This window comes from Oryzias melastigma, linkage group LG12 (assembly GCF_002922805.2).
Source record: "Oryzias melastigma strain HK-1 linkage group LG12, ASM292280v2, whole genome shotgun sequence".
Taxonomy (NCBI): Eukaryota; Metazoa; Chordata; class Actinopteri; order Beloniformes; family Adrianichthyidae; genus Oryzias; species Oryzias melastigma.
Genome location: NC_050523.1, coordinates 1,735,038 through 1,762,359, shown reverse-complemented (window position 1 = coordinate 1,762,359; position 27,322 = coordinate 1,735,038). Strand labels below are relative to the sequence as shown.

At 41.9% G+C, this 27,322-nt stretch overlaps 2 protein-coding genes and 1 long non-coding RNA gene across 7 annotated transcripts in view; 2 read left to right on the top strand and 1 right to left on the bottom strand.

The window, feature by feature from the left end:
- Positions 1-11,051, top strand: part of mctp1b (multiple C2 domains, transmembrane 1b) — a 29,264-nt gene extending 18,213 nt beyond the window's left edge. For 2 of the 3 annotated variants that reach the window (XM_024299175.2, XM_036214453.1), the window contains exons 6-21: positions 194-232; positions 3,745-3,909; positions 3,984-4,114; positions 4,388-4,574; positions 4,651-4,744; positions 4,818-4,920; positions 4,986-5,088; positions 5,158-5,259; positions 5,371-5,445; positions 6,930-7,049; positions 7,123-7,233; positions 7,310-7,363; positions 7,434-7,543; positions 8,334-8,443; positions 8,973-9,070; positions 9,746-11,051. In XM_024299175.2, coding sequence (XP_024154943.1) covers positions 194-232; positions 3,745-3,909; positions 3,984-4,114; positions 4,388-4,574; positions 4,651-4,744; positions 4,818-4,920; positions 4,986-5,088; positions 5,158-5,259; positions 5,371-5,445; positions 6,930-7,049; positions 7,123-7,233; positions 7,310-7,363; positions 7,434-7,543; positions 8,334-8,443; positions 8,973-9,070; positions 9,746-9,817 — 1,674 coding nt within the window. In that variant the 3' untranslated portion in view covers positions 9,818-11,051. The remainder of the gene's footprint in view (positions 1-193; positions 233-3,744; positions 3,910-3,983; positions 4,115-4,387; positions 4,575-4,650; positions 4,745-4,817; positions 4,921-4,985; positions 5,089-5,157; positions 5,260-5,370; positions 5,446-6,929; positions 7,050-7,122; positions 7,234-7,309; positions 7,364-7,433; positions 7,544-8,333; positions 8,444-8,972; positions 9,071-9,745) is intronic. The other variant, XM_024299176.2, reaches the window with a different exon arrangement.
- Positions 101-13,438, bottom strand: LOC112163061. 3 transcript variants are annotated; one of them, XR_004948768.1, is made up of 4 exons: positions 12,612-13,438; positions 12,389-12,468; positions 11,936-11,979; positions 101-345 (listed from the first exon to the last, which is right to left on the bottom strand). It is a non-coding gene; the product is annotated as an uncharacterized LOC112163061 (long non-coding RNA). The 3 variants fall into 3 exon arrangements; XR_004948767.1 differs by having other exon boundaries at positions 11,936-12,468; XR_002922223.2 differs by lacking the exon at positions 11,936-11,979.
- Positions 13,439-15,813: 2,375 nt separating this feature from the next.
- LOC112163058 (arrestin domain-containing protein 3) lies at positions 15,814-26,791 on the top strand. The gene is made up of 8 exons (XM_024299174.2): positions 15,814-16,275; positions 18,970-19,051; positions 20,125-20,272; positions 21,326-21,428; positions 21,553-21,809; positions 23,540-23,693; positions 23,773-23,924; positions 25,916-26,791. The coding sequence occupies exons 1-8, from the start codon at positions 15,996-15,998 to the stop codon at positions 25,982-25,984; spliced, it is 1,245 nt and encodes a 414-aa protein (XP_024154942.1). The 5' UTR covers positions 15,814-15,995; the 3' UTR covers positions 25,985-26,791.
- The last annotated feature ends 531 nt before the right edge of the window (positions 26,792-27,322 follow it).

Here is a 27,322-nt window from a genome sequence, read left to right as displayed (position 1 = left end):
AAATAATGCCGATTTTCCAGAAGAGTTTAATTATGTCGCTCAATTAAAAGCAGGTCATCTCCCTCTTAATTATTAATGTCTGCCTGCAGTAGTCAGACGTGCTTCTGCCCTGGAGCGCCCTCTAGTGTTGCAGCTCAGCCACAGACGTGGTAAATCTGTTCAGCTGTGACTGAAGTTGTGTGTTTGAATTCAGACCATGCTGCTCAGGAGGTCCTGGAAACGCTCCACAAAGGTAAACCGCCTCCTTCATCGTCTGTGTGTGCAGCTTCCACCGTCTTCGTCAGCTTCCCGTGTTCCACCACCCTGACAGGCTCTGATCTTCACTCTCCTCCAGACACTCCAATCCTGAATGAACAGCTTTTATTTTAGTAACAAAAGAGCAGACTTTCAGAATAAAGCGTCTGAGTTTCACAAATTCTGTTGGACAGATAAATGAGTTAGAGCAGGGATCTTTTATTAAAGAAAAAGAAAAATAAGTTTCTAAATGTTGAAAAGTAACTAAAGTAAGAAGTGAGAACGTAGAAAAGGGAAAAAAGGTAAACTAACATAAACTTTAACTAATTTAAAACAGTTCAAGGACAGTGTGTATCACAAGTAGAAATGAACATTTTCACACATTTGTATGCGTTCTGTCTAGAGCAGTCACAAACAGTTATTTTAATAGTCGACTAATCACTGATTTTTTTCTGATTAGTCGACTAATCGGGTAATGGACAAACTGGATGTAAAGCACAAATCTTAACCATCTTTAGCTTTAAACGAACTAAAAACTGAATTTGGCTGCTGAAGATGCTGAAAGTGATAGCTAAAATCGCTATCACTCCAAAATAGCCTAAAAAACAAAAAGAGCCTAAAATAGCAAAAAAGCTAGCATGTATTTGGAATATTAGCTAAAATCCAAATTAGCCTAAAACCTTAATAAATGGCAAATTAGTCCATAAAGCTAGCATAACACCATTTTAACTTTTAACTTTACTACACTCTGACTCCATATAATATAAAGTAACGACTAATCAACTATTAAATTAGTCGTCGATTATTTTAATGGTTGATTAGTCGACTAATCGTGGCAGCTCTACTTCTTTTGTACTATAAAAATCAATCGACATCAATAAGCACAACCAGTATTAAGCTTTTTTTTTTTTAATTAAAGAATTTTAAGTGTGTATAAAAATATGGCAGAGATCACTTAATTTCCTCGGATTCCACTTTGGTTTGTTAGATTTACATTTCTGGCAGAGATGCACCAACAACAGTGAAATTAGCTATTTTTATTTAATCACTGCTGACATTAGACTAACTACTTCTACTTTAGCTGCATTGAGGTGATCACATGTGACAGGGTGTCTTTTATTTTGAAAGGAACTTCTGTCAAAAGTTAAAAAAATAGTATTTTTTTTATTATTTCTGTTTTATTCATGCAAAATGAACAACAGCTCATTTATGCTTTTCATAGTAATAACAATAACATAAAAGCAAGTCAGTGTCTTATTTTAATAAAGGATGAAGGAAGAATTTTTGGGTTGTAGTCAGTGAGAAATCAAACTGAAACTTTCAGAGTTGAAGGTTACAGACCTCTGACATAGAAGGACAAATCTAAGGACGGAACTAAAAATGAAAAACTTTTGTCTGTTTCTTTTTGTCTCCATCCATTTTCTAAATTGACTTAATCTCTTTTGGGGTCATAGGTTGCTGGAGCCTATCCCAGCTAGTGTAGGGTGAAAGCTTGTTAACGACTGAACCTCTCTTCCCTTTTACTGAATGATTTTAAACCAGGCAAATGTCATGGATTAATGCGAAGAGCGTAATAAAAACTAAAAATGGTTTAAAAGTTGCCAGTTAGTTGAAAAATCCTCCATTTTGGTTCCTGATTGATTGATTGTTCCATCACTCCTCTTTATTTGGAATATTTTCCTGAAATGCTCCATGTCGGTTCAGTGATTTATGTGCAGTTTTTGTTTAAAAGAAAAGTCTCAAAACAAAAGCAACGCTGGAGCAAACTGCACCCAAAACACTGAAGCGGGATCCCTCCGCCGCAGAGAGTAGTCCCCAGCTAAAGTTCTCCTGCTTCCTTCTGTTAAACATCTCAGCTTTCAGACAAAATGACTTTGTGGTAAAAGAAAAAAAAATCTTAAATGCAGAAGAAAAGCAAAAACCGAGTCACAGTGGTAAATGAAAGTTTGAAAACGTCAAAAACCGATAAAACCAAACCGCTGCCTCAGTACGACCAGGTTCCTCTGCTAGAACCACAGCTGGGATGTTTGCAGAAGAGGAGAAATTCACCTAAATTCTATTAGCAGTTATAACATGTATTTTGTTTTTTAATCTTTGAGTTTAGTTTTTTTTATGAATTTGTTGGCTTAACCATTTGTAACAACTAAAACAGAGTTTAGATCTGAAGTTACTGAACAACTCGAGTTGCTGTTGAACCACAAACATAAAAGTGTATTAATAGCAGATTTACAACCACTTTGTTTGTCCAGCAGCTCCACTTTATGACGGCTCTTTAGCTTCAGTTCCTTATTAGATGACTCATATCATATATTAAACTTTAGGAACACATGCTGCTGAAACTAAAGTGATCCTGTTTGTTGGTTTAAAAACAAGATTTCAGATTGAAAATATTCTAAAAACTTTACATTTGTTCTGTGGTTCTCTGCTCTATCTTTGCTGTGATGATGGAATTTTACCAAAACTCCATATGACAAGATTATGTTGATGTACATCATTGAGATATTTTCTGTTTTCCACTCACTGAAGTCTGTTTCAGACATTATATCAGACAACTATATTAACAGATCCCGTCGGCAGAATTGTTTGTGTCTGTTCAAATATTTGTTGGGTTTTTCTGGTTTTACTGATGAGGAATCGGGAAAAGAAGAACAGAGCCCTGCGTTTGCACACACACACACCCCCCCCCCATGTGATGTTGTAGGTATTTTTGTCCTGCCCCTTGATGTCACAGACCCATGCATCCCGCCCCTATGAACCTGTGACGTACAGGTTCATTTATCCTGCCCTGCTGATGTCAATTTTCCCATTTGTCAGACCATGTGATGTCGCTTGTCCATGTGTCCCTCCCCTGTGATGTCACAGATCCATGCATTCCACCCCTGTGATGTCACAGGTTCATCCCTCCTCCTGTGTGATGTCGCTTGTCCATTTTTTTCCTGGCTCTGTGATGTCACAGGCCCATACATCCCGCCACTGTCATGTCGTTTGTCCTTGTTCCCTACCTCTGTGATGTCACAGATCCATTTGTAACAGCCCTGTGCTGTCACATTGATCTTCCCAGTTGATGTCATTGGTCCATGTGTCCCACCCCTGTGATGTCACAGCTCCTTTTGTCACGCCCATGTGATGTTGTAGGACTTTATATCCCGCCCCTGTGATGTCACAGACCCATTTGTCCTGCTGCTGTCATGTTGCTATTCCTTGTTTCTCAACTTTGTGATGTCATTTGTCCATTTGTCCCATTCCTTTAATGTCACAGACCCATGCATCTCACCTCTGTGATGTCACAGGTTCATTTACCTTGCCCCGTTGATGTCATTTGTCCATGTGTCCCACCCCTTTGATGCGACCGCTCCTTTTGTCCCGCCCCTGTGATCCGACCGCTCCTTATGTCCCACCCCTGTGATCCGACCGCTCCTTATGTCCCACCCCTGTGATGCGACCGCTCCTTTTGTCCCGCCCCTTTGACAGAGCAGGCCCGTTTCACCGTCTGTACCTCTGTGTCAGCAGCAGCAGTCCATGCGTCTCTCGGAGGTGCATCGGAAATCTCAGTTGTGGCGAGGGATCGTCAGCATCGCGCTGATCGAAGGTCGGAACCTGATTCCCATGGACCCCAACGGTCTGAGTGATCCGTATGTGAAGTTCAGGCTGGGACCACAGAAGTACAAGAGCAAGGTCTGATACCCGCACTTCCTGCCCGATCCGTGTCTGGAATGAGTTTCGTGACGTAAAGGTTTGTGGCTGAGCAGACCATGCAGAAGACCCTGAGTCCTCAGTGGAGGGAGCAGTTCGACCTGCATATGTACGAGGAGTCCGGAGGAGTCCTGGAGATGACGGTGTGGGACAAAGACACCGGCAGGAGAGATGACTTCATTGGACGGTCAGTTGGTTTGGCTGGAAGTGAGGTGTTGTTTGGGATTCAGCCGTCCAGCCCATGATGTCTCCACAGGACATAAGGGTGCAGGTTTAGGTTTGATTTAGGTCATTTCCACAATCACAAAAGACAAAGTTTATGTCAAGAGTTTTGGAGGAAAGTGTTCAGGTCAGTCATTAAACCCAAGTTTAGAGGGGTAGTGGGTGGATGGTTATTGAGATAGATTGTTGGTCTGGTGGGTCAGGGATCTCTCACAGTCCGGTGTGTTTTTCGGTCTAGCTGCCAGCTGGACCTCTCCTCTCTGGCCAAGGAGCAGACCCATCACCTGGAGCTGCCATTGGAGGAGAACCGAGGCGACCTGGTGCTGCTGGTCACGCTGACCGCCACAGCCGCTGTGTCCATCACAGACCTGTCCATCACGCCGCTGGACGACCCCTATGAGCGCAGGGAGATCCACAAGCGATACGTGAGCCGCATCCCACATTTGATTCTTAAAAACATGCAAATGTTCCGCTGTGAAAACCTGGGCTGGTCTTCCTCAGAGCGCCAGGCGGTCATTCTCTAACTTCAAAGACGTGGGCGTCGTTCAGGTGAAGGTGCTGAGAGCAGAAGGCCTTATGGTTGCAGACGTCACCGGTACGTCCTTTTCTGTTTTAGACTCAAAGCATCTGTAGAAAAGAGCCTGAAGTATCTTTACCTGTCCTCTCAGGTAAAAGCGACCCGTTCTGCGTGCTGGAGCTGAACAACGACCGCTTGCAGACTCACACGGTTTACAAGAATCTCAACCCGGAGTGGAACAAAGTCTTCACTTTGTAAGTGTCCCGGAGACCGGTTTTAGTTCTGGGCTGTACTTCCTTACCGCTCTCTCCGTCCTCAGTAATGTGAAGGACATCCACTCGGTGCTGGAGGTGACGGTACTGGACGAGGACAGAGACCGGAGCGCCGACTTCCTGGGGAAAGTGGCCATCCCTCTGTTAAGCGTGAGTTTGATCTTTATGAGCTCTAAAATGTTCCTCAGAAAAACTTCATGCCGTCGGTCTGTCTGTCAGGTCCATAACGGCCAGCAGAGGGCGTACCTGCTTAAAAACAAAGAGCTGACAGCCCCCACCAAAGGAGTCATCCACCTGGAGATCGAGGTCATCTACAACACTGTGAGTAAACGGAACGTCGACGTCTGCCGCTCTGTTGCTATGGAAACGGGGTTATGATGAGCCCTGCATGTCGAGGTCACAGTATACATGTTTGTTCGTTTATTCCTTCAGGTTAAAGCTGCTTTTAGGACGGTCGTTCCTGCAGAGCAGAAATACATCGAGGAGGAGCCCAAAGTCTCCAAGCAGGTGGGGGTTCCTCACTGAAAATCTCCTCTTAACGGGCTCTGATGACGGAGGACATAAATCAGACTCACAATTGTATTTCTTTAGATGAAAAAAGGGTGTTTGAAAAAGGTCGTAGAAAATACGCTGGGCGGGGCCTAAAGCTCCCAGCTCCGCCCCATTCTGAAGCATCCACTCGCAAACAAATAGATCCATGAACGTCTTTGTTTACCTCATCTGAACTGGAATCTGGATCTGAACTCCAATATTGATCACCATTAGCATTAGCATTAGGTTAGCATCTATAGACCCTTTTAGAAAAGGGTTTTTTTTCATACAAAATAGAAGAGAACGGCTAAATGTTGTCAGCATAGAAATGAACATTTTGAGTTTTCTCTGTTAAAATGAGAAGCATGATAAAAGAATGGGACCCAGTACAGAGCCTTGGGGTGTATCATGGCTGTAGAGACCGGGGCAAAGTCACGGCCCGGGGGCCGGATCCGGCCCTCCAGATCATTTTATTTGATTGTTATTAATGACCCGATGTTATCTTGTGCTCATTTACAACTTGTATCATTTTGACAAAATATATTTTTATAGAGAGTAAAATATTGAAAGTTATTTAAGGTTTAAGTTGATTTATTCTGTAACAATATTCTTGCCTTTTTATTATTCAGAATTATGTTAAAAAGTTACAGTTTTAAAGTTTTAAAAATTGGTATTCTGCAGCTTTTTGGAATATTTTAGCATTTACTAAGATTTTAGGCTGTTTTGGAGTTTAGCTAATATTTCAGCTAGAAGCTAACTGTTTTGGCTAATTTCGGCTTTTTTAAGTTTTTTAGGGTGTTTTGATGTTTAGCCATTTTTTCAGCTACATGGTAGCTGTTTTGGCTAATCTATGTTTTTTCTTTCTTTAGTTTTTTAGGCTAATTTGGCATTTAGCTAATATTTTAGCTGGCTATCAATTTCAGCATCTTCAGCTTTCAGCATTCACACTAGGTAAAGCTATATATCTAGTTCATAATTATGCTATAAAGGGAGTTTTAAAGTTTTAAAATGTAGTTTTAGAGTGTCCAATACATGCCCTGGTTCAGGTCTAGTGGGGAAAATACAAAAGGTGACAATAACAAAAACCAATGAGAAGAAGAGGAACACAGTGTATTAAATAAATAAAACTTGTGTCCTGAAATGAATGAAAATCAAATAATTAGTGTGCTGGTCCAAACAAAAAGACAAACCAAAAGGGAATTGGAATGTTAGCTAAACATAAAACAAGTCATGGAGACCTCTAACCAAATCAACATAAAGAAAACAAATAAATAAAGCCCACAAAATAAGACTACCAAGGTCCAACCCCAAAGTAAAGGTGTCATTTAAGGCACGTTGGCCACACCTGCCAGGTGAGCAGGAGGACTTATTAGATACGTTTGAGAATGACCCGGACCGGGGATTGACCCGACGCCTCGTGGATGCGCTGCCCTTCACTCCGTCCTCTTGTGTCCTCTCAGCTGCTGCAGCAGAACTTCAACCGGGTGAAGCGCTGCATCCTGGTCCTCATCAGCTACGGCGCCTACATCAACAGCTGCTTCGAGTGGGAGTCGGCGCAGAGGAGCATCCTCTCCTTCGTGGTAGGTCACACGCCAACGCGCACTTCCTGTGGGGTTGTCTCAGCTGTGCTGACCCGCCTCCTGTCGGCGTCAGCTGTTCGTGGTGGTGGTGTGGAACTTCGAGATGTACATGCTGCCGCTGTTCCTGGTGCTGCTGCTCGTCTGGAACTGCTGCTTCTCCTCCAGCAGAGAGACGACTGACGGGGTGAGAAACGAGCTCACGCCACTGAACTTCCTGTCTGAGACGGTTTGTTGACCATCGCTCTCTTCTTCTTCTGCAGTCCATGGAGGCCATGTTTGAATGGGAGGATGAAGAGGAAGACAAGGAGGACAAGGTAGGCGGAAAAAGGCCTTAAAAGAGGTTTTATATACGACTACATGAAAAGCTGCTGTGATGTCTGTCAGGACTCGGAGCCCAAGGGCTTCATGGAGAAACTCTACGCCATCCAGGACGTGTTCATCAGCGTGCAGAACGCTCTGGACGAGGTGGCGTCATTCGGAGAAAGAGTCAAAAAGTAGGTTTCAGCTCACGGTCTTCACTTTACAGCAAATGTGTCAAAGTCACGGCCCTGGGGCCGGATCCGGCCCTCCAGATCATTTATTTTACTGTTATTAATGACCCGATGTTATCTTGAGCTCATTTATAACTTGTATAATTTAGAAAAAATATATTTTTATGGAGAGTAAAATATTCAGTCATTTAGGTTGATTTATTCTGGAATAATATTCCTGCATTTAAATTATTTACATTTATGTTAAAAATTTACAGTTTTGCAGTTTTAAAAATTGTCATTCTGCTAACTTTATGGACTATTTTGACATTTGTTAAAGTTTTTTTTTGGCAATTTTGGAGTTTAGCTACAGTTTCAGCGACATGCTAAATGTTTTGGCTAATTTAGGCTTTTTTTGTTTGTTTTTTCGACTTTGAAGTTTAGCTATTTTACAGCTACATGCTAGCTGTTTTGGCTAACCTAAGTCTTTTTGTTTGTTTTTAGGCTAATTTGGCATTTGGCTAATATTTTAGCTGGCTATCAGCTCCAGCATTTTCAGCTATCAGCTTCTGCATTTGTAGCTATCAATTTCAGCGTCTTAAGTGGCTAAATTCAGCTTACGGCATTCAAACAAGAATTATTGCTGGTAATGTTAAATATCTAGTTCATAATTATGTTAAAAAGTTACATTTTTGAAGTTTTTAAATGTAGTTTTAGTGTTCAATAAATGGTGAACCTGTTTGTCACATCACGCATGGATGCATGGATTACATACGATGTCCAGAACTGAGTTGATCTGGTTTCTCTTCTGCAGCACTTTTAACTGGACCGTGCCTTTTCTGAGCTGGTTGGCGATCGCTGCCTTATGTTCGGCCACATTTCTACTCTACCTCATTCCTCTACGATACCTGGTGCTCGCGTGGGGTGAGTGTGATGTCACGTAAATGTCTCCACACACTTTCATTTGTTTATAATCTGTTGAACTCAGAAACCCTCCGAGACGTTTACTGTCAATCTGGAAAATACTGATGAAAACAGAAATAATGCTGTTTATACTGGAGCTGCAGAGCACGATGACGTGAAAATTCTGACCAACCAATCACAAAATGCAGCTGTAATACCTCGTTTCAACCTGTAGGGGGCAGCACACATACAATTTTAATAAGTAAAAAAGTTTGTTTTTAAATTGTCAAAAATGTGGAACTTTTAAAGCCGAAAGTTGATTTAGTGTTTGGTCTACACTTTTGTGAAACCCCCCCTCCTCAAAAAAACAAACAAAAAAAACAAATGTTCTTTTTAAAACACACTGACTATAGAAAACCACGAATTTCTTCAAACAAGTTTAGTCTTCATTAAAAAAATCTTTAAATGTATTCTCCGACCTTGTCATTAAAATTCCCCGTCTTCAGGTGTCTAGATCGTGATCTAAACTCCTCTGTTTTTCATGTCACAGGTGTCAATAAGTTCACCAAGAAGCTGCGAGACCCGTACATGATCGAGAACAACGAGCTGCTCGACTTCCTGTCTAGAGTCCCGTCAGACGTTCAAGTGGTGAGTGGAGCCGTCGGAGCGGCTGTGAATGAGGACTAAAGCGCTTAAACCAGGAGCGTCAAACTCGATCACACAAGGGGACAAAATCCAAAACACACCTGAGGTCGAACAGGATAAACATTTATTGAACACTATAAAACTACATTTTTAAACTGTAACTTTTAACATAATCATGAACTAGATATACAGCATTACCTGTGATGATGTTAGTGTGAATGCTGGAAGCTGAATTTGGCTGCTGAAGATGTTAGTGCTGATAGCTGAAGATGATGAAATTGATAGGTAAAAATGCTGAAGCTGATAGCCAGCTAAAATACTAGCTAAATGCCAAATTAGCCTAAAAAAAAAAAAAATTAAACATAATTCTGAATAATAAAAACCAGGAATATTATTTCAGAATAAATCGACTTAAACATTAAATAACTTTCAATATTTTACTCTCTATAAAAATATATTTAGTCAAAATTATACAAGTTAGAAATGAGCTCAAGATAACATCGGGTCATTAATAATAATAAAGTAAAATGATCTGGAGGGCCGGATAGAATTACCTGGAGGGCCGGATCCGGCCCCCGGGCCGTGACTCTGACACACGTGGCTTAGATTGTGCTTCTTTTGTGTAAGTAGTGTGTAAATCGGCGTGTTCATCTGCTCTTCCCGTCTGTCTGTGCTCAGATGCAGTACCGAGAGCTGAAGGTTGATCCCGGACAAAGCCCCAACAAACGCAGGAGGACCAACCCCAGCTAGCTGTAGACACTCGACTGTAAACTAAACGTAAACTGTAAACTAAACGTAAACTGTAAACTCTCATGTACATTTGGGTTCTAGAGTAGTGACTGAAGCTTTCTGTTCCTGTGAAGTCTTATTTTCTAAACTTTTGAACAGAAATCTTTTTTTACAGACTTTTATTTCTCACCAAACTGGAGTTAGAAATGTTTGATGAATGTGTGTTAAAGTGTCTGCATGAATCAGTGGCGTGCTGCTGCCGCCACCGCCGCCGCCGCCGCTGCATGAACACGGCTGCATCAAGTCTTACGATTATTGCTCTGAATATTTTTGTACAGTTTGAGTCGAGACTGAGCTGCATGTTTGTTCTGCTGCTGCTCTGTGTTGTCCTCGTACACACATGTACACACATGTACACAAATGAAAACTATATGCTGAATCCAGCCAGTCAGGGAAACTAGTGTTGCCATGGCGATTTCAACCAAAGTCCAGAGAATTTTTACCCTCCAACGTTTTATTGTTGCGAGTTTGTCTTATTTTTGTTTCACTGTGACTTTAAGTGGAACTATTTTTATGACTGCTGTCATTTGGTTTCAGTTTTTTATTCATTTTTTATTGCATGAATTAAAAAAAAGATGAATTTTGTTTCTGTTTAATTTTTATGATGATTTTTTTATTTTTACTACAATCTGCAGAAATTAATGATACTTATCAAAAAACTACTATAGCAGTAATCGTCTTTGTCAGTAGAATTCTATTCAGACTAAATAATAAAAATAGAAACTTTTGATTTTGAAATGATCTAAGCCATAAAGAGAAATTTCAGAATAAAAGGTTCTACGTTGAGAAGAAGCCATGGATTTAAATATCTGTTAGCTCTGCATTCTGGCTGAACTGTTTTAGAGACAAAAAAATGTTTTTGTCAAATATCAAAAATGAAAATCCGATTGAAACAGTTCAAGGATCAAACTGACTAAAACTCTTGCTGTAGAATTCAGAGGATGAAGTCAAAGTTTCAGTCGAATCACTTTCAAACAGAAAATACTAATTTATACTTTTTTACTTCTTTTTCTAAATGTATTTTTGTGTCTTCTCCCTGTGTGTGACGCTGTTGTTGGTCTGCATGTCTGAGCAGACGTCAGTGTTTACCTGCATGACTGAACATTAACTCAATGGATGTGGAGGCGTCTCAATCGATGTTATTGATCGGATGGAAAGCTTTCTCTGAGATAAACTTATATATTTCTTCACACAACCTTGTGGTTTTTTGGTTTTCTTGGTTACAGATGGAAACAATAGAGGCTGATGTCTCAAATTGTGACCATTTCAATGGAAAAATGTTAATTTTTTTACCTGAAATTCTTAGTTTTAGAGCAGATAAAAACATAAAAATGTTTGTTACAATAACATGATTGTACACTGATAGAGATCCTATTTATTACAGGATTTATTTGTGTTCAGACAAACTGATCATCCTTAAAATGACTAAAATATAATAATAAATTGATCATCCTTAAAATGACGACATCGTCTGCAAACCTGATTATTTTACCTGCTTGGACTAAAATTCAGCATCAAAGTAAATCAAATATAAACTCAAGATTGAGAAATGAAATTATTATCAATAACCAATAGCTTAAACATAAACCTGTCTAAAAGAGGACGGAGTAACATCACAGATGACCACGAAGAGAAGAAAACCAGACTCTTAACTCCAGAACGCTTTAAAAAGTTACTCTATCACTTTTGCTGGGTGATTTTTACTCAATATAAAATATCCAATAAAAAGTATTTCTTACAAAAAAAATAGTTCAACATATGATAAATTAAAGTAGCTTTTTTTCTAACTGTGGTTTATGTAACAAAACTGAAAATAAATACATAGAAATATCCTAAAAACAGGCTTGAAATTGACTGAAAAATTCAGAATTTGAAAAGGAAAACATTCCTAAAAAGATATATAATGATACTGGAGACTCGGTCTTTGGTCCACCCATTCCTGGGACATGCGAGACTTTATCCATCGACTCACGACACTCAGAGAAATGAACCTTATCGAACTTTAGGTGAAAACTTTTGCTGAGTGAAAATCACCCAGCAACGGGGTTAAATTGGGTTAAATAGACTGAGGGTGATTACCTGAGATGAAGACAGGTGTGGATGATCCACCTGGACAGGTGTGACTGACAGGAGGACGAACACAAAACAAAACAGTCCTCTCGTGTATGATCTACAACACTTTATTTAGTTTCCTGTTTCTGACAATCTATTTTAAAAATAAAAGTCTAAAACAAGAAATTTAGTTTAAAAAATTCTAAAAATTACAGTATTGTTTTTTTTTTTACAGATGATGAAGATTTAAGGAAACAAAGTTGTTGATTTCTAAAAGTCAGTTCTGAGTGTAAATTCCATAACAGAAACTTTACATGATTTTTTCCCCATTGAATGTCATTTTAACATCAATCCAGACTCTGATTCTCTTTCAGGGCAAAAGATTGATCATATTTTATCTTTACATAAATCATTTTTATTGAGTATTTTTTTCAACACAAAGAAACGCAGGTACGTTTGATATCCGTCCTCCTGACTCACCTATTGGAGACACTTCCTGCCATCGTGCTGCACTTCCCGGCTTTGGCCAGCAGAGGGATCCTTCACCACGTTTGTGTCATCTGAAATTAAAACCGATTTTTTTAGACTCCACAGAGTTCTGTGACATCAGAACCAGAACAAATCTGAGCAGCTTTTCACTCAAACAACTTCCTGCTGAAGAAGAGCAGCACAAACCGGATCCTTAAAGGACTCATTCGTTTACCAATAGGTGGAAGCAGCAGGTGGGGGGGGTTCAGGTGAGATGTGTGACCAAAAGGTGTAGAAGACTGTAGAGAGAGCAGCCGTATTGTTGGTTCAGAACCAGGAGCCAGAGGAGGAAGCAGAGATGAAGATGTTTCCTGGGAGAGGATGGATCAGGAATCAGAGGAGCAGATGATGGAGGAGGAGGACCAAAGAGGAGCTTATGGAGGCGGATGATTCACTGTGGCGCCCCTAAAACGAGCAGCAGAAACATCAAGAGGAAGAATGAGTCCAAAAATATTCAAAAAAGGATTTTTTACTGGATGAGTCGAAGCTCCAAGTATTGAAAATGTTAAAAGTGGCGCCATTTTTCAACGCCATCACCTGTTTCCAGAGACGCAGCTGGTAAAACCTTCACAGCATCAGAAACTGGACCGACAACGAGCTCAGACTGGACGCACACGGACAAAATAAGAGAAAATGTCTTAAATATTATATATAAACAACTGAAAAATACAATGAAAGGTCTTAAAATAAAAGCACCTTAAAAAAGGTAAAAATATGGTTCTGTTAAAAAAATTAGTACAAGATCGACAATCATAAAATGCCAAAAATAAAAAGGTTTCCACATTTTTTGTCACCTTTTAACCAGAAATTATGATTTCTTTTCAATTTTATTCAAACTAGAAGCCAAACAGAACTTTAACATGAGCGCTGAAACCCACAGGAAGCTGGAGGATTGTATTTGTCTAAAAACAATGTAATTGTAAGAACTCTAAGGTATAAAAGTATATTTTCCATGACTTTATATTGAAAACATGCTTTTAAATCAAAATAAAAAATAATAAAGTTAGAAATGAGCTCATGATAACATTGGGTCATTAATAACAATAAAATCATCTGGGGGGCCTGATAGAATTACCCGGAGGGCCGGATCCGGCCCCCGGGCCGTGACTTTGACCCCTGTGATCTAATCTCAACCATCAGCCAGAAATAGACGCATTTCCTTTTCCCTGTCCGGAGCCACACCTCATCCTGGAGGCTCAGGACCAGCACTGACTGGAGCTTTCATGACTGTTTGGGTTTTCTGACGGAGCGGGTCGGGTCTGCAGAGCGAACATGGCGTTAGAGTCCAAACCAACCAGAGAGTCCAGAAAGTCGCACTTTGTTTTTGTAAAACAGAGTAACAGTACGAACGTGAGAGGCACGGTGGGGCAGCGGTTCACACTCTCACCTCACAGCAGGAAAGTTCTGGTTTGAATCCCGGCTGGATCCTCTCTGTTTGCATCTCCTCCTCGTGGATCTCCAGCTTCATCCCACAGTCCAAATTCAGGCTCCAGAGGTTAAACCAGGGGGTCAAACTCAATCACACAGGGGTCAAAATCCTAAACAGACCTTAGGTCAAACAGGAGAAACGTTTATTGGACTCTAAAGCTACATTATTAATACTGTAACTTATTAACATAATCATGAACTAGATATACAGCATTACACGTGATAATGCTGGTGGGAATCCTGGAAGATGAATTTGGCTGCTGAAGATGCTGAGATTGATAAGTAATAACACTGAAGCTGATAACTAAAATATGTCAAATTAGCTTAAAAAACTAAACAAAAAAACTTAGGTTAGCCAGAACAGTTAGCATGTAGCTGGAATATTAGCTTAACTTCAAAATAGTCTAAAAAATCTTAGTAAATACCAAAGTAGTCCAAAAAGCTGCAGAATGACAATTTTAAAACTTTAAAACTGTAACTTTTAAACATAAACATGAATAATAAAAAGTCAGGAATATTATTCCAGAATAAATCAACTTAAAACTTAAATAACTTTCAATATTTTACTCTCCATAAAAATATATTTTGTCAAAATGATACAAGTTAGAAATGAGAACAAGATAACATCGGGTCATTAATAACAATAAAATAAAATGACCTGGAGGGCCGGATAGAATGACCTGGAGGGCCGGATCCGGCCCCCGGGCCTCGACTTTGACATACATGCCTTAAAACATAAATTTAAAGCTTTAAAGCAGCAAGATGTGAAAAAATGTTTTTCTGAAAATAAGTTTTTAAAATACAAAAACATTTAATAACTTTTTCTTTAGTTTCTGCAGTTTTCTGAATAAAAATGATGAAGCAAAAACATCCCAAACACCTGTTGTGGTTTTAATGAGTTATAAAGTCAGAATGAAGTCAGCTGAAGCTGAAATAAAGGAACAGAAGCTGAAAAGACTTTGAGTCTCATGTATAAACTGTCTGCAGACGTTAAACAGACGAGAACCTTCTCATGGATCGTTTGTTCTGTTACAGAACCTTCCTGAAGGATTCTGGTCTAAACGGTGATCAGAAAGCATGAAGGATCTCAGACTGAAAGCTTCTCACTGAATTTGATCTTCATTTTAACAACAATATTTTTCAATTTCAAATCAAACCTCAGTGTTTTTGTTTTCTGTTCTTTGACCAATTTAAAGTTTTATTGAGTTTTCCCGCTCTGATGAAATGCTTGGAGCTGATTACACGTTTATTAAGTCTGGGGGAGGTGAATGTTCTGACATCCTGTTGAGCTCCTGAAACTCTAGCTCGACTCAGAGGAGCTAGCTAGCACAGCTGGCTAGCATAGCGACCCAATGAATCCTTGAGCCAATGTGGGTTCACCACAGAACCTGGACAAACCCATTGGGTCCACATTTTATCCCACTTTTAAACCGTTTGAGAACCACTTAGCCTTCAAATGCAATAAGATGATGTCATCTCTTAGATCAGATTAAAGCTTTTAACATCATGTTTGCTCAGTTTTGTTAAAAACCTGAGCATAAATAATAAGAAGTAAATAATTAAAGTAAATGAACAAAAGCAACAAAACCACTATTTATTCAAATGTGGCACCAGAGAGAGCCTCGTGGTTGGAAACCCTTAATGTTTCAGCTTCATCCTGATGTTTCAGCTTCACCGCAGCTGAAATGAAAGCTGAACTATATTTTCAGAGTCTCTTTTTCCCTAAAATCCGTTTGATCGTTTTGATCGTTTGATCTAAAGCTGGTTTCGGACGAAGCTGCTGTTTCATAACCTTCCCGCGTGTTCCTCCAGAACATCTGAGGTGAGAATCCTGTTTCAAACCATCCTTTCATAAGAGAGGGGCGAGTGGAGACACATCTTCTGGTGGCTGTTGGAGGCTGAGCCTGCGCTCCGGCGCGCACATGCTCAGTGGCGCACAGACAGAGGCTTTAAAGCGCGGCGGCTGCGGGCGGAGGCAGCAGAGACGCAGAGCGCGAGCGCAGCGGGAGGAGCAGCAGCGGAGCAGCAGCCCCGGATGAGCCCGTGAGGCGCGGAGCAGACCCGGCTCTGCTGGGCGCCGCACGCCGGCTCTCCTCTCCATCCTTCCCGCCGCGCCACGCCGCGCCCCGCCATGGTTCTGTGCAAGGTCCGGACGCTGGCGGTCCACTTCGACAGCCTGAACGAGAACAACCTGCCGGTGTTCTCCGGGGGGGACCTGGTGTCCGGCAGGGTGGTGGTGGAGGTCACCGGGGACGTGCGCGTGCAGAGACTGGACATAACCGCGCGGGGAGTCGCCAAAGTCCGGTGGACGGAGTCCCGGAACGCGGGCGCGAACACGGCGTACACGCAGAACTACACGGAGGAGGTGGAGTACCTGCGGCACTACGACACCCTGATCGGGGAGGACAGAGGTACGAGCGCGAGCCTGTCAAACTAACTTCGGAGGCGCACGCGGGCATCAGCTGGTACTGATGCAACAGCTGATGCCCGCGTGCGCCGCCGCACTCCGCCGTCCCGCGCGGGGCTGTGACTTCATCAAGGCGCAAACTTTGATCACATCTGCGACTTTTCCTCCAACATTTTACTCCAAAAACTGATGCGCGCGGAGCCAACTCCCTTTGTTAGAAGCGGTTCAAACCTGTTCGGAGAGGGGGGGAGGGAGGGGTGCGCGTGCGTGTGTGATAATGCCTCAGCTGCTGCCTTAAGCCTCCGCGCGCCAAAGACCTGTTTTTCTGCGCGAAAACAACGAAAGTGACCTTAATTCACCCGGATAAAGACTCGGATGTGAGTTTAAAAACGTTGGAGAGAAATGTTGGAGAAACTCCTGAAATGTCATCAGTGTTGGAGCAAATGTTGGAAATGCGCTGTGGTGCAGCGGGCGGCCTCGAACAGATGTTCTACAGCGGAGCATCCCTCACCTGAGCCTCACCTGGACGAGAACATCTCATCCTTCAAAGATCGTCTATTTTTTTCTCCTGACAGTTTGATTAATTGTCCGCCTGGTTTTAAACTAATCAGTCGGACATCAGATTTCGCGCCTGTCACTGGCTGTCACGGTTCGGCTCGGAACCACCGCCCGAGGCCACGTTACTGTCTGCTTTGTTTACGCGGCAGAAAACCGCAAATGAAGCGCGTGCATCTGCGCGAGCAGATCACTCTTCAGGAATTTCAGATCAGGACGAGGAGTTCAGGACCGCCCGGTTCTGATTGACTTTTCTGTCTGGGTTCGGGTTTTTCTATCGGTTCGGGTCTTTTGTTCCGGTTCGCGTGAGAACTGCAGGTCCACCTGAAAGTTCATGTCAGAGTAACAACACCCTTCCTCCACCCCACCTTCTCACTCCGCACGCACCACATGGTTGCGCTCGGGGAGGGGGCGGGGCCTTCCGGTCGCCAGCCAATCCGCGCGCTGCCTTTATCGCTTGCCACGCTGGCGTCCAATCAGCGGCCGAGCCGTGACGCACCGCCGGAGTTTCCAGCAGGAGGAAACCGCTCAGTCTGGTTCATACCGGTCTGCTCCTGCTGCAGCCGCGCGGCCGGGGACTGGCGGGGCGCGCGCGCACGTGCGTGGAGGCCGCTCGTGACAGCGCGCACGTCGAAAACAGAACAGCAAGAATGAGGAGAAGATGGGAGAGGAGGAGGAGAAGAGGAGGAGAAAGGAAGAGGAGAGGCAAACTGTGAGAAAACAACAGCACGGAAAGAGGAAGCTGCTCCCGCGCCGCGCGCGACCCCCTCACGCTCGTGCGCACACACTGAGGGATGCGACTTTACGTCACTCACATCCTAAATAAAAAGGAAAAGCAGAAGCTCAATAGGATGAAGATGATGAAGATGGTGGATTCTTCTTATTATACAAACATGAGGATTTGACTTAAAAAAGAAAAATGTATAATTTGAAACAACTGGGACATTCAAAGTAAATCCAAACGTCAAATACAGACTAAAAATATAAAGCAGACTGAAGCCAAACAGATGTTGACCGTTTGTCTGTGATTTAGTCTCAGTCCTGGTTTGATGTTTGGGTTTGTGGCCTTTTATTTTGAAATGTTCTGTTTTCCAGAACATTCCTTCCTGTCTGTTAGCACGCTGACCTTTCAGGACCTTCTTGATTTCAATCAACTTTTGTTCTTCCTTGGTTTTATCTTTTGCTGTTTTCATGTTTGTTTTTCTCTCGTGGATTTTGTCCAGTTGAGTCTTATTTGTGTGAACGTTTAATAATCATTGCTGCTCGTATTTTTGGTGTTCAGAAACTTTTATATTTTTTGAAATATTGAGCAAAATATTCCTCATAGGAAATGGATGAGAAAGTCTTCAAGTTTGAACATTTTAAGAAGATTAACAACAAACTTTAAATATATTCTTTGGCTATATTTTTAATCTTTATAGAATTTTTTTAAATTAGAGTTTAGCTAATATTTGAGAACCGTGCTAATGTTTTTGGCTAATTTGTTATCTACTGAGACTTTTTAAGCTAATTTAGAGTTTTGCTTGTGTTTTAGCAACAGGCTAACGTTTTTGACTAATTTGGTTTATTTATGAATTTTAGGCTATTTTGTAGTATAGTTCGTATTTCAGCAATGAGCTATTTTTGTTAATTTGACATCTAGAAAGGTTTTTTTGAGCTAATATGGAGTTCATATTTAAGCAACACACAAATTATTTTTGAGCAATTTTACCACAAATCTTTCAGAAATTTAGGCCGACTTCAGTGTTTTTTCATAGATCTTTAATGAAATTTCCAGTCTTTTAGCAAATTTTATATTTTGCAAATCGTTTTTGCATTTTCAGTAAATCCCTCCAGCAATTAAAGTAAATTTCATCACCATTTTCAGCCAAAAGCATCAGCATATTCAGCAGCTACTTTCAGCAAAAAGTATTTATACTAGAACTATCACAGGTGATAAAACTTTCTAGTTGTTTTTGTTTTTTTCCTTCAATATTTGAACATTTGAGGCCGCAGCAGTCTTTTTCATGTCGGATGTTACTTTTCAGCTTTTTGGACAAAAGCTGAAAGTCTTTGGAAGAAGCTGAAAGCTTCTGAATGTCTGACAAACGCTGTGCAGTGAGGAAGTTTCCGAGTGACTGACTGAATCTGCTTCGTGTTTCAGATGAGGACAGCTCAGAGGAGGGAGCGACGGTTCTGCACACCGGCCTGCACGAGTTCGCCTTCAGCTTCAACCTGCCACAAATGTGAGTCCGACCTCCTGTCTGAGATTATCAGCAGTTCGTACCTCTCCCAACACTGCACCCTGACCTTTGACCTTTATTCTAAAGATCCAAAAAACTATTCAGATAATTCCAATTTTGCTATTTTTTTAAAAAGTGAAACGATATGGACAAAAAACATCAACCAGGTAACTTAACCCTTTAACACTAGATATCTAGCTAATGTTTTCTTTGAATTACCGTAATTGCTCAACAGTTTGCATAACGTCAACCAGCTAATTGTGATTAAAAAAAACGTATGGAAAGTTTTAAAAAATGACATGCTGCAGCTTTTTGGACTATTTTGGGATTTACTAAGATTTTTTAGGCTATTTTGGAGATGAGCTAATACTTCAGCTACATGCTAGCTGGTTTGGCTAACCTAAGTTTAAAATTCACACTAGTATTATCACAGGTAATGCTTTATATCTAGTTCATAATTATGTTAAAACGTTACGGGTTTTAAAATGTAGTTTTAGAGTGTTTAGATGTTTTATCCTGTTGGTCCCGTGACCTACGGTGTGTTTTGGATTTTGGCCCCTTGTCCGATTGAGTTTGACAGCCCTGGTGTAAACGCAAAAATTAAATGGATTGAATGAAAAAAATAAATCAGAATCAAATCAATTTTGGAAATCATTGGTAATACCCAGCCCTGCTTCAACATGTCTTTTTATATTATTTAAACTTCTTAGTGTGTGATAACAAAAGCAAAGGATCCTTTGGTATCTTCTCAGCGAGGTTATCCTCTCAGAGCAAACAGACGTCACGGGAGGGTTTTGTTCGCTGCCCTCTCACGAACCGTACTCTCCGCTGGGAGCCTGAACCAACTGAGCATGTGTGAAGCGGTTAAAGCGAGCTCCACCTTCGGCGCTGAAGGTCCCAGCGGGCGTTTAACTGCAGCTTTTACTCTAAAGGCGCAGCAGCGCATTCCTTCAACAAAGCTCCACTCTGTTGCGTGCCGGTCGTTGAACTGGAATAAAAGCGCGAGGACACGGCGTGCAACGCTGTACCCGACAGACCACCCACATGCCTGACCCCCCCCCGCCTCCTCTCCTCAGGGCTCTGGCCACTTCCTTCGAGGGGAAGCACGGCAGCGTGCGGTACTGGGTGAAAGCTGAGCTGCACCGGCCCTGGATGATGCCCGTCAAAGCCAAGAAAGAGTTCATTGTGTTTGAGCACATCGACATCAACACGCCGCTGCTGCTGGTAGGTGCTGAGTGAGGAAAAATGACACCAATGCCTGTGAAACAACTCGCACATCGTCAGCTCTTCTCAATTTAAAAACCACACAAAAAAATAAAAAATAAATAACACGTTTTATCAGTTTGTTGACCTTCAAAATGTCAAAACATAACCCTGATCTAAGAAAAACACCTTTCCAGGAATAGATTTCAGCTTCAGACCGAAACTGAAAACCTGCAGAGTTTGTTCATCTTTGAAAAGTATAGTTAAAAACTTTTGGAAGTCCAGAAAACCTCACGTGAACACGCTTTTCCTTAAGTAGAAACACTTGATACCAATCGTTAGGCACGGCGGTGGAAGGCTGATGATGTGGAGTCACTGATACATTTGCTAAATGTGCTCAGCCAGGAAGGCCAAGTGGGCAGAAAATGTGGGCAGAATGGGTTTGTCCACATTCACTTAAGAGGGGATTCAGGGGGTTAGCTTGCCACGCTAGCCAGCTGTCCGGTGAACTGCATAGCATGCTAGTAAGCCCCACTGTAGCATGCTAACATGCTCCGCTGTATTGAGCTAGCAAGCTCCACTGTAGCATGCTAGCAAGCTGCACTGTAGCATGCTAACATGCTCCGCTGTATTGAGCTAGCAAGCCCCACTGTAGTATGCTAACATGCTCCGCTGTATTGAGCTAGCAAGCTCCACTGTAGCATGCTAGCAAGCTGCACTGTAGCATGCTAACATGCTCCGCTGTATTGAGCTAGCAAACTCCACTGTAGCATGCTAGCAAGCTCCACTGTAGCATGCTAACATGCTCCGCTGTATTGAGCTAGCAAACTCCACTGTAGCATGCTAGCAAGCTCCACTGTATCATGCTAGCATGCTCCGCTGTGTTGAGCTAGCTAGCTCTGCTGTCCACCAAGCAGCTAGCTAGCATAGTGAGCCTACCCACTGAGTCCCCTGTTGGCCTTGCTGGCTCTGGTGGATCAAGTTTTAACTCAAGTTTAAAATGTTTTCTACTGAACTCTCGTTTCTACTGTGGTGTTGAAGAATGCGGCTAACCCCGCCAGTGTTTCCCCACAGGCCCCCCAGGCGGGCACAAAGGAGAAGACCCTGTGCTGCTGGTTCTGTGCTTCGGGTCCCATCTCCCTCAGTGCCAAAATCGAGAGGAAGGGCTACACTCCAGGTGAGCCCCTTCAGCTCCTCCTCCTTCCTCCTGCTTCTCCTCTCAGACTCCGCCTCCAGAGTTTCACTCACGTCCCGTCTCTCTCTCAGTCTGACGGGCTGATCTCCTGTAACCTCTCTCCCAGGCGAGTCCATTCAGATTTTCGCGGAGGTGGAGAACTGTTCGTCTCGGGTGGTGGTGCCCAAAGCCGCGCTGTACCAGACCCAGACCTTCTTCGCCAAGGGCAAGGGCAAGCAGATCCAGCAGCTGGTGTCCAACCTGCGGGGTGACCCTCTGCAGCAGGGCAAGAGCCAGAGCTGGGAGGGCAAACTGCTGAAGATACCCCCAGTGTCGCCCTCCATCCTGGACTGCCCCATCATCAGAGTGGAGTACGCCCTCGTGGTGAGTTCAAGGGAGCAGTAAAAGATGAAGTTATTGTAAAGTTTGACTAACTTTGGCTTTCCTGAGACGACTTCCTGTCTAGTTCTCTCCATGTACTTTCAAAGGTCACAATTAGAGCTGCCACAATTAGTCGACTAATCGACGACTAATTGATTATTAAAACAGCCGTCGATTCATTTAATAGTCGATTATATTCATTGTTACTTGGAGTCGGAGTGTCGTAAAGTTGAAAGTTATCTTGGCATTTTTGGAATATTTAAGTTTTTTTTGGCTATTTTAAGTTTAGCTAATATTTCAGCTACCTGCTAGCTATTTTGTCTAATATAGAATTTTTTCAGTTTTTTTAAGCCAATTTGGAGTTTCGCTAATATTTCCCCTTTATCTAATAGAAGAGCCAACTGTTTGAAAATGATCATGGAGGAGAAATTAATAATTGCAGTTAGTGCCGGAACGGAATTACACGACACTAAGTCTTTCATATATCGGAATAGAGCTGGGATAAAAAAAAACAAAAAACCTCGAGTCCGCGGCGAAGCGCTAGTATTGGGCGGCAACAGTCCAGTGTGAACACCGTATGCTACATGCAGGTTAAAGAACATGCTAAAGGCGTGTTCTGAGAACTGGACTGAGTGAGTCTGACATCAGCAATAGAAAATGGTTGTCAAAATGAAGTCAATTCCGTATTTTTACAGCCGATTTACCAGGAGTGATATAAAGGAATTAACTTAATAATAATAATAATAAATTTTATTTATATGGCGCCTTTCCTGACACCCAAGGTCGCCTTACAGATAAAAACAAACATAATAAACAGCTTAAAATGACAGTCATAAAACATATAAAACATATAAATATACTAAAATACAGCAAATTAGGTGGGATAGGCTAATGTGAAGAGGTAGGTTTTGAGTTTTTTTGCAAATTGAGGGAGTGAGTCCAGGTTCCGTAGATCAGAGGGAAGGGAGTTCCAGAGCTGGGGGGCCGAGCGACTGAATGCTCTGTCCCCCATGGTGATGAGGCGAGTAGTGGGTACCATCAGCTGAAGGGAGGAGGAAGACCTGAGGGATCGGGCGGGAGTGGCAACATGGATGAGTTCACAGAGGTATGGAGGGGCGAGGTTGTGGAGGGCTTTGAAGGTCAGAATGAGAAGTTTGTAGTTGATCCGTTGAGGCACTGGGAGCCAGTGAAGCTGCTGCAGGACAGGTGTGATGTGAAGAGAGGTGGAGGTTTGTGTTATGATCCGGGCAGCGGAGTTCTGAAGCAGTTGGAGCTTGCGTAAAGTTTTGTAGGGGAGTCCAGATAGAAGGGAGTTGCAATAGTCCAGACGGGAGGTGATGAGACTGTGCACCAGAACAGCTGTGGAGTGTTGACTGAGTGAGGGACGGAGACGGCGAATATTACGGAGGTGGAAGTAAGCAGTCCGGGTGACTTATCTAACTACAACTTTGTATTTGAAATTTCTCTTATGGGAAAGAGGAACAACACCTGAATCACACTGCACCAAACAGAAGCACAGAGAACTAAATATAAAAAGAATAAAGAATCTGAAGTAAATTAGTTTTTTTATTTGGATTATTTGAACATTTCCTGTTCGGAACACCAGGGGGAGGGGTCATTCAGTCCAGTTCCCATATACAGTCAATGGTTATAGTACTACAGGCCCCTCCTCCTGACAGCTTCACATTTGTATTAAACTCAGACTAAGTTCATGACCCCTCCCCCACCCGCAGGTGTACGTGGACATTCCTGGGGGGTTGAACCTGTCCCTGTCGTTGCCGTTGGTGATCGGGACCATCCCCCTCCACGCCTGCGGCTCCCGGACGTCCAGCATCAGCAGTAACTGCGGCTCCGTCGGCTGGCTGGGTTTACCAGAGAGACCGGAAGGTTCGTACGGAACGCAGACGCTTTTCTCCACGTTTGAGAAAGACGCCGTTCTCACGGCGACTCCCTCTCTCCGTCACAGCTCCGCCGAGCTACGGCGACCTGGCAATATCAGAGGAGCACAGGCGGGACTGTCTGCAGGGCTGCGATAGACCCGAGGGGGGGGCCGAGGACCAGACGCTGCTGACGTACATCACTGAGTTCAGATATCTGCCCCCACCACTCTACTCTGAGGTACGGCCACACCGCAGGGTCACGGGGGGCGAGAAAAATAACACCCTTTAGGGGAGGTTTGATCAGAAAAAATGTCTAAGAAAAACAGAGAAAAGGTATTTTATTACAATAACAAGTAGAATAAGACAAGGCTCCCATTAGAGGTAAATATTTTAATTAAATGCAGAAAAAATGATTATAACTCTAAAAATATGTACTCTTCCTTTGATGAAAATAATACAATATTTTAATACAATTTAGAAAAAAATGATAACTCTAAAAATATGTACTCTTCATTTGATGAAAATAAGTACAAATAATTGCAAATAAACATATTTGCAGCAAAAATATTGATTGTAAAATAAACTAAATAAGGAAACTGTAGTGATTTAAATTAAAAGAAAAAAACAATACAACTTTATTAGAAATATATATAGTAATAGTAAAAAAGAACTTTTAAAATACAATAAATTTGTATTTTGTAAATTCTAAATATATATTTAACATTTAAACTTGAGAAAATCTGGTAACACTTTAGATGAGGAGCACAAAACACTCAATATAAAGTTAACAAAGATAGTTAAGATATTTGTTAAGCTTGTAAGCAGTTTATGAATATGATCTTTGTAGACAATGGTCTCCCTTTAGGTGTTAATGAATCTCATTAAGTATGTTAGTAAACGTTATTTATTTAGCTTATTGTGCTAATAAATGTCTTACTAACATCCTATAAACAAATCATGTTTGCTAATGTGTTAATAAAGCTTGTTAAAGAATCTGATTAAGTTTTAGCGAAAATCCTGTCCATCATATCTGTTGAAAATATGATGTCACAGATTTCACGAAGTAAAAATCGAATCAATACGAACATTTTATGGCGTCTATTTATGAATCCACTGTGTTCTGACGATAAAAAATATATATATTTAAATATATTTATTTTGCAAAAATTGTTCAAATGCAATGCATTGTGGTCTATATTCGCTAATGTGGTGAGCACAAATGCACGCTCGTTTCTCTCAAAGAATTCTGGGAAATTTCTGAGGCTCTCAGTTTTGGAATTGTAGAGCCGATTCTTCTTCCCTTCTCCCCACGTTACACGTAGCCCTCCAAACTGAGAGTTATGGACAAATAGTGTTTCAGAATTCAGATGTCACTTTGGCTCAATAATGTCATCAACAGTTACTGCTGAGCTAGCGTTAGCGCAGAGCTTCCAGTGCTCAAATATACCTAATCACTTCAGTTTATACAATCGGGGGACATGTGGCCTAAATAAATAACAAATCGCGAAATGGTCAAATTTCAAGCTAACAAATATATACAAGCATTTTACTGTTAACATTCATTCATTTTTGCAGCAACATGAAAAAGTTTGACACTTATAGAAAACACAAATCGTTGCACTAAAACAGGAGTGTCAAACTCAAACGCACAAGGGACCGAAATCCAAAACACACCTGAGGTGACGGGCTGAACAGGACAAACCTTTATAGAACACTCTAAAACGACATTTTTAAAATGTTAAAACGGTCACTTTTTAACATAATTATGAACTAGTGTGAATTGTAAGCTGAATTTGGCCGCTAAAGATGCTGGTGCTGAAAGCTGAAGATGCTGAATTGATAGCTGAAAATGCTGAAGCTGATAGCCAGCTAAAATATTAGCTAAATGGCAAATTTGCCTTAAAAAACATAGGTTAGCCAAAACAGCTAGCACGTAGCTGAAAAAAATAGCTAAACTCCAAAATAGCCTAAACTATTGAAAAAAGCCTAAATTAGCCAAAATACATAGCATGTAGCTGAAATATTAGCTAAACTCCAAACAGCCTAAAAAACTTAAAAAAAAAAACATTATTACCCAAAACAGCTAGCATGTGGCTGAAATATCAACAAAATGCCAAAACAGCCATAAAATCTTAGCAAATGCCGAAGTAGTCCATAAGCTAGCAGCACGCCGGCCCCCGGGCCTTGACTTTGACACGTGTACTAAACCATCCTTAACCCCGCCCCCAGGTGGACCCCTACCCCGACTCCGTGGAAGCTGCAGACATCTGCAGACCCGATGTGTGTCCGTCCCGCTGAGAGGAGCCGGGTCTAGTAGACCCGTGTACAGACCAGACGAATCGATGGCGCCCTTGGCTGCCGGGACCAGCCCGCCGACCTCGCCGACCCGGGACCACGCTGAGACACAGACTTGATGGACCCAGAAGATCCCGGATCCACCAAATCCTGAGCTCACGGACACCTGTGGGGGCGAAACTGAGAAGCTTCCTGCTGGTCATGGGGAGGGGGGCGACCTACACTCCATGTGACCCCCCCACCCTCCCCCCACAGACTCTTTATACTCCAGGCGGAACACGAGGACGGACGAAAGCTATCTCCAGATAGTTTGACTTTGCGGCTTCCACCTGAAGGTGGCGCCGTCCCCCACAGGACTTTGGGGGGAACCGCTTGTGGCAGATTCATCTCAGAGAAGAGCGCCGCCGCTTCGGGCTGAAGCCGACTGTGTGTGTTTGTGTGAGTCGAACTGAGTGTGTGTCGGTGCGAATGACCCGCAAAAGCACAATTGACCAAGTTAACACACCGCAAGTCGCCTGCTCTGTGTGTCGCTGCAGACGCTTCCATGGCTCCGCCCACAAAGCCGGGCGCTCGCAAAAACAATAGCAACTAAAGAAATGTTTACAGATAAACGTATCATCGTCAGAATGTTCAAACACAACTTCTTCCACCTAAGAATTTAAATTACAAAGTGCAATATATTTTTATAATAACTGATTTTTTTGCACTAGTTTTTCATATAATCTGTGCTGTTTATTCCTTTTCTGTGCATTATTATATGTAACTGTTATGATCAAGTTTTGATAAAATAAAGTTTATTTTATAAAATAATGTCCGTTTTGGTCTCTCGATTTATCAACTGTTACGCCCTATTTGTGTCTGAGGCATAACATAAAAGTAAATTAAGAAAAATGTTCAAGAAAAATGACAGACCCGGACGAGCCCCCAGTTTATGTTATTATTCGGGCTGTAACGATGAACTGACTTAATTGATGAATCGATTTCTATTCCTAGAATCCAACTAGATCGATCTGTCTGAGACGATTTGTAAATCAAATTGGCCTAAACCATTACACGATGGAATGAATCGATCATAATCAATATTGTAAAATATTACTTGGATTAAGACACTATTTTACTACGAGGTAAACGTAACGTACTTATGATGCAGCAGAAACTGATCAACCATCATTCCAGTCTTTGAACTGATCATGTGACCTACATTATTCTAATAATGGATTATTCGGATGTGCAAAAACTACGGAAGCCGAAAACGGAAAGTCAAGAAAACGAAATTCGTTTTCTCGTGATAACGACATATTATCTCGTTATCACGAGAAAACGATCCAAAAAAAAAAAAAA

What these genes read in the sequence shown, in the direction of transcription:
- LOC112163058 (XM_024299174.2), top strand. Translation starts at nt 15,996, where the DNA reads ATGGTTCTGTGCAAGGTCCGGACGCTGGCGGTCCACTTCGACAGCCTG. An exon ending in TCAACACGCCGCTGCTGCTG is followed by an intron (nt 20,273 to 21,325) that starts GTAGGTGCTGAG and finishes GTTTCCCCACAG; the next exon opens with GCCCCCCAGGCGGGCACAAA. An exon ending in GAGGAAGGGCTACACTCCAG is followed by an intron (nt 21,429 to 21,552) that starts GTGAGCCCCTTC and finishes CCTCTCTCCCAG; the next exon opens with GCGAGTCCATTCAGATTTTC.